We start from the raw sequence: 6,000 nt of genomic DNA, 5'->3' as shown, positions 1-6,000 counted from the left end.
TCAGGTCTCCCCTCTGAAAGGCTATAGCGGGCAATACTAACTACAGTCTGCCTACCCCTCCGCTCTACTTCAAGGGACACAAACTCCGTGGAAAAGAACCTTGGAAGGAAGAAAACAGCTACCAAAATGGCAGCCAAGCTACAACACAAGGGCAACCGATGGGCTGAAGGAAGGGTGACAATGGCCTTACCCGAATTAGTGCAGAAGTATGCCATGGGAAGCCACAGTGGAGTCCAAACAACCAAACTGTGGGAATTTCAGCCATCTGCATGTCAAATGCTGGCAATTTCGCAAAATTGTCCAGCAAAATGATAGATTTCTTAGTAAAATCCAGTAAATTCTTTTCAACTTGTATTAGAAAACTTGAGTTTAAATGGAAACCAACGAAAGATAAAAGGCATCAAGATCAAAATAAAGATGGAAGTCGGGCTGGGGCTGCAGCTCAGCTGTTTAGAGCCCGTACAGACTGCTCCTGCAGAAGACCTGAGTTCTGTCGACTGTACCCACTGTAACTCCAGTTCCCACGGGGATCTGACAGCTCTGGTCCATACAGGCACCTAACTCATATATACACAACTAAAATCACAATAAATCTTTTATACAAATTGAAATTCAACGGAAAGTAGTCACATGTATAAAATGAGCAAATGTATAAATTCTTTTATTTGGTTTCTTCAAACAGGGTCTCACCTTGGCTGTCCTGGAACTCAGTACTAGACCTGGCTGGCCTTGAACTCAGAAATCCACCTGCCTCCTCTCATGCTCAAATGTTTAAAGCTTTATCCCAGGGCATGTACCAAGCCCAGCTCAAATGTGTAACGTTTTATCTCAGGGTTATGTTCTTTATTTAGAAAACTTTCCAAGTTACCTCTGAGTACGGAAAGATGAAACTCTCTAAGGCCTGAAGGGATAAGAAAACAACATGGCCAGGAGCCTCTCTGCCTTCCTCAGAATGCCTAGGTGAAGGCCTAGTGTTAGTTATGTCCCCATGATCAGCCAGGTCACCCCCTAGAACAACCCAGTGCCCTTCCAGGATCATCAGAACACGCCTGTGTGCCCAGCTACCCCAGCACCAATGACGGTGAGCGTCTGACACAGCAGAGAACTCCAGAGGATGGGCCTGGAGAAGGGATCCGGACATGTGAAGTGAAAACACCAAGGAACCAGAAAAGAATGTGAGCTCCAAGAACGGACAGTAAAATCCAAGGACTGGTATAAAACTGGATTCCCTGCACCCCAAGAACAGGGCTTGCTTTGTTGTCTCCACATCCAATCTGTTAGCAACAAAGTGCATTCAGAGGGGCTGGAGCCATGGATCTGGTCAGGAGCACACACTGCTCTGGTGAAGGACCCATGCCAAGAGGCTCAAATGTGTGTAACTCCAGCTCCAGGGGATCTTTTGGTCTCTGAGGGCACACACCTTTAAACATTAAAATAAAACCACTCAGAATCCAACCATGCTTACCATCTCCCCTGCAAACTCAAGTCCAAGCTACAGCTGGTCCCTTCCTAGAAGCCCCTTGCCAACAGCCTTATGGAAATGGCAAAGGCTCCCCTGCCACCAGGTTGTTCTACCACAGACAGAAAGCACAGGCATGTGCCCATTGTCCGTCTTGCTGATTAAAGTACAAACAAGTGTTTTCTGTTGCTTTTGTTCCCCTCTGGATTTGCAGAGGCTGAAACAGTGCCAAGATGTGTGTGTGCAGCACCACGTTCTTGCAAAATGAACCGGTAATAGATTATGACGTTGTCCTCAAAGATCTCTAGATGCCAAAGGAAGCGCATTTGTACTGCTTTGTGGGCCTTCAGGAGGACTGTAAGAAACAATGTCCGCTTCTGTTACCTCCAGCTAAATTTACAAAGCCTTGTATAAAATAACTTTAAAAAGTGGTCACTGCATGAACAACAATAAAAGAATATAAAAATAGGTTCAGTGGCATATACAATGCCAAAAACTGTCCTAGCCACAAAATGAATGCATCTTGCAGAGGACAGGGGATTAGCTCCCAGACCCCACATGGTAGCTCACAACCATCTGTTAACTCCAGTCCCAGAGCATCTGGACTCCTCAAACGTCCACTGGCACAAGTGTGCAAGAATTCCACACACACACACACACACAGGTAAAACATCCATATAAAATAAAACCAACACATCTCAGGAAGAAAAAAAGAGACCATGGAAACTTTTGAAGTTGAAATACGTGAATTTGCACCTTGCCAAGAGCCTGTAGGGTCACAGGTGGAGCACTGTGCCTTGGATGTAAAATGCCCCTAGGCTGCTGTTTCTTCCTAGCCTGCCACTGCTTTGGGAGGCTGTAGAACCTTTGGCCTGAGCCCAGCTGGGGAATGTAAGCCACCAGGGACAGGCCTGTGGAGGTGACAGACCTGTCTTAACTTCCAGCCTGAGTTGTGCTTTCTGGTCAAAAAGGAGCTCTAAGACCTTGCCACAAACTGAACCGCATCACCTGGTCATCTCTGCCAGGAGGATGGACTTCATTCCTGGAAAACAGTGAGCCGAATAAATCCTTGCGACCGAGTCATGTTTGAAGATGTAGCCTGCGTTATTCCTTGGTCAGCACCAACAGTACAGAACGTGCTTCAACAGCAGTTCTGTGGCAGGCTTCCGGGAGTCCATGCAGTCACCTGCCTCGGCGTCATTACGGAGGTTCCCTGTCCCTCAGCACAGGCTCCTTAACCACACACTCATTCTGAACCAAGAAGAATAAATCTGACAGTCTGGCTGCTTCCATTTACACTATGACTGAAATCAGTCCAGAGTTTAACGCTCTTTATTTTATGCTTAAAATATACATATAAAAGAGGAGTGGGGGGATTAGGAGGAAAAAAGACTGTGCTAAAACAAACACTTGAAGTCCTAGAAGGCCAATAGTAAAGGACCAACTGATGTCGAAAGGAGGTAACTACAAGAAGTCTGATTAAAGCCTAGATGAGTCATGTCTCACTAGTTTCAAAACTGAGGACAATGATCTTCGAGAACAATGGTGTGCGCTCACAGTGGTCACAGCCACACATAGGTTCGCTGCCACACGTGGTGGTGAGTCTGGAAAGGGCTCTCCGGCCCGGTGTGACGTAAAGAGCTCCTACTGGAAGCGGGTGGAGAACTTCGGAGACACGGGCACCGTCAGCGGCAGCTCACTTGACTTCACCTCCACCGCTGAGTACTTGCGGATTGGATTCGCCTTGTGCACCTGTGAGCAGGGAAGCGAGGTTACTGCCCAGAAGGATGCTGCAGGACTGTGCACACTCATTTGCTTTTGTCCTTTACAGGAAAATGGTTGGAAAGGTTTACAGATCCCCGTGACAAATTTAAGGAAGGAGGGCACAGTAAAATGGAGAACTATGAGGCCCAAACAGGTTCCGACTCTTGCTCACTGGGCCACTCACTAAGAATGTCCAACTTCGAAAAAACAAAAACAAAAAAAAAAAAGCCAGGCGGTGGTGGCGCATGCCTTTAATCCCAGCACTTGGAGGCAGAGGCAGGCGGATCTCTGTGAGTTCGAGGCCAGCCTGGGCTACCAAGTGAGTCCCAGGAAAGGCGCAAAGCTACACAGAGAAACCCTGTCTCGAAAAACCAAAAAAAAAAAAAAAAAAAAAAAAGAATGTCCAACTTATCCTCAGTGTAAATTACTAGGGAGAGTAACAGAGCCTTTCTCAACCGTAGAAGACAAAGTCACAAGTTAAAAATTTGTGCTAGGGGCTGGAGCAATGGCTCAGTGGTTAAGTGCATTGATTGCTCTTCCAAAGGACCCAGGTTCAATTCCCACCACCCACATGGTGGCTCACAACCATCTGCAACTCTAGTCCCAGGTATCTGTCACCCTCCTCTGACCTCTGAGGACACCACGCACACACATGGTGGATACGCATACATGCAAGCAAAACATTTATATGCATAAATTAATAAATAAATCTTTTAAAATTAAAAAAAATGTATTATTTAAAAAGAAACAAGGAGATCTGATGCCCTTTTCTAGCTTCCATGGGCACTCCATGCAAGCAGTACACAGACATAAATGTAGTCAAAACACTCATGTCTGAAAAAACAAAAAATAAAAAATATTTTAAAAAATAACCAGAGTAAAATTTTAGGCTTATTTGATTGACTTTTAGTATTCAACAAACGGCAAAAGAGCAGTAATCAAGAAGGGCTGCTGGGGAGACGAGGTGTGGCCAATTAATACAGTGATTCGCAGCCCTGATTCATTGTGCTTAGAGAGTTGCCCCTGGCCTCCACTGAGAATTGCTGTAAGAAACAGATCTACACTGGGAACAAACTAGATACCTGAAAACCAGAGGCAGGGACCTGAAAACTATACAAGCAAAAAAGAAAACTAGCACGATGAAGCAGAGGCTGGTTTTTGGAGTGTACCAAGGGGAGACTGCTGTTTCCCCTTCACTCGGCTGTCAAGGTAGATGTCGAACAGTTTGTCCTGGCTCCACCAAAACCCACATCAGAGACAAGCCAGGGTTTGCCAGTGCGCATGCTGCCCAGCTGATTACCAGTTCTTTCCGTAGCCTGGCTAGCTCCTCCTTTTCCTGCGCCTCTTCCTGTTGCCTGACTTCTTCCAACTGCTGCATTTTCCAGGCTTCCATTTCAGCCATTCTCTTTCCCAACTCCTGCCGCTCCTTGGCTCTCTTCTCAGTGGCCAGTTGAAAGGGTTCCTGAACTAGAGAACCAGAAAGGTTCTCTGAGTACACAAACAGAGACAATATTGATGCACATGCAGTACTCCATAAACCTAGCCCCCCAGGACTAGGCCAAGTGGAAAGACATGGCTAGCACCCAAAAGCTACCAAAGAAGTGTGGAGTAAAGTCACTTACGGACTTAGAATGCTGAGCTGTAGTTGGAAAGGCCTATGGAAATCATTTAGTGGAAATGAGACAACAGCCAGACCTAGTGAGGTGATGAGGCTTGCTCAGCACTACATGCTGCTCTCCCCACAGGAATTTTAACACAGAAGGAGAAGAATCCCAACCCCCTGCCGTGTTGCCCAATGCCTAAGAAATCCCAGCACCTTTCCCTCATCCACTTGTCCCCTGCTTGGGGGTGGATAGCCTGTGACTGTCACTGAAAGGCCAGCTGTGTCTGCCCCAACACAGTCGACAACTTAAGGGAGCTATGGCCTCAACAAGAGCAGAAGGCTGGTCTAGGGGAAGAAGCTCCCGTCCTCTCAGGTAAGACATTGCTTGTTGACACAGCAAGTCCGAGCACCCCCTGCAAAGTCTGACATTCTGTCCCTACCCCCAATAGCACATAAAATACTACCTGCAACTGATTTCTTCTCTTTCTTGGGGACAAAGGGCTCTTGGAAGATGATGGTGTTTGGCCGAGCCTTGAAGCAAGCTGCTTCCTTCTGTTGCTTCAGCTCTTCTTCGAGCTGTCGGAGAGAAGTCTGTCAGACAGCCGCACACAACGTTTCATGGCCACTGTGCAGTAACACACAGCCGGAAGGAAGGGTCTGGACTGCCTCATTAGAAAGACAGCACTTCCCAGCCCTTGATTTCCTATAAGTGAGTAGTCAGACCCAGAGGCTCAATTAAATCCTGGGTAGCTTTGGTTTTGAGAAGAGACAGAACAGTGATAGTGGCAAAATTAGATGCCAATTACACCAAACTACAATCAATCATTTGTCTTTTATCACCTACTATGATATAGAAAGAGCAATTATATCATATACCATGCTGAAAAAACAGCCTATCTTATTGAGAACCAATTCTCCCATCCTGTTTTTTACCAAAGCACCAACTTAAGGAAATAGATGAGAAAGGAGTTACAGAAACTCTTGACTAAGAAAGAATCTTGCATCACCAGGCGGCTACTAAAGCAGAGGTGAGCAAAATTCAGCCTTCCGGCAAATCAAGATGAACTAAGAGTAGTCTTTACATGTTCAAATATACAAATGGGGGGGGAGGGGAAATGGGGAGAGAAATAAATTATCTGACAGAAGTCATATGTAACCTATAAAACCTAAAACA

At 46.1% G+C, this 6,000-nt stretch overlaps 1 protein-coding gene across 4 annotated transcripts in view; it reads right to left on the bottom strand.

Annotated features, from left to right (window-relative positions):
* Positions 1 to 2,775: 2,775 nt before the first annotated feature.
* The window catches only part of Tpx2 (TPX2 microtubule nucleation factor), a 47,743-nt gene continuing 44,518 nt past the window's right edge, over positions 2,776 to 6,000 (bottom strand). For 3 of the 4 annotated variants that reach the window (XM_052723765.1, XM_052723764.1, XM_052723766.1), the window contains exons 15-17: positions 5,291 to 5,402; positions 4,524 to 4,711; positions 2,776 to 3,211 (exon numbers count right to left, since the gene is read on the bottom strand). In XM_052723765.1, coding sequence (XP_052579725.1) covers positions 3,104 to 3,211; positions 4,524 to 4,711; positions 5,291 to 5,402 — 408 coding nt within the window. In that variant the 3' untranslated portion in view covers positions 2,776 to 3,103. The remainder of the gene's footprint in view (positions 3,212 to 4,523; positions 4,712 to 5,290; positions 5,403 to 6,000) is intronic. The other variant, XM_052723767.1, reaches the window with a different exon arrangement.

Source organism: Peromyscus californicus, unplaced genomic scaffold (assembly GCF_007827085.1).
Source record: "Peromyscus californicus insignis strain IS unplaced genomic scaffold, ASM782708v3 Scaffold_7__1_contigs__length_154581171, whole genome shotgun sequence".
Lineage (NCBI taxonomy): Eukaryota > Metazoa > Chordata > Mammalia > Rodentia > Cricetidae > Peromyscus > Peromyscus californicus.
This window is presented reverse-complemented; position numbering and strand designations above follow the sequence as displayed.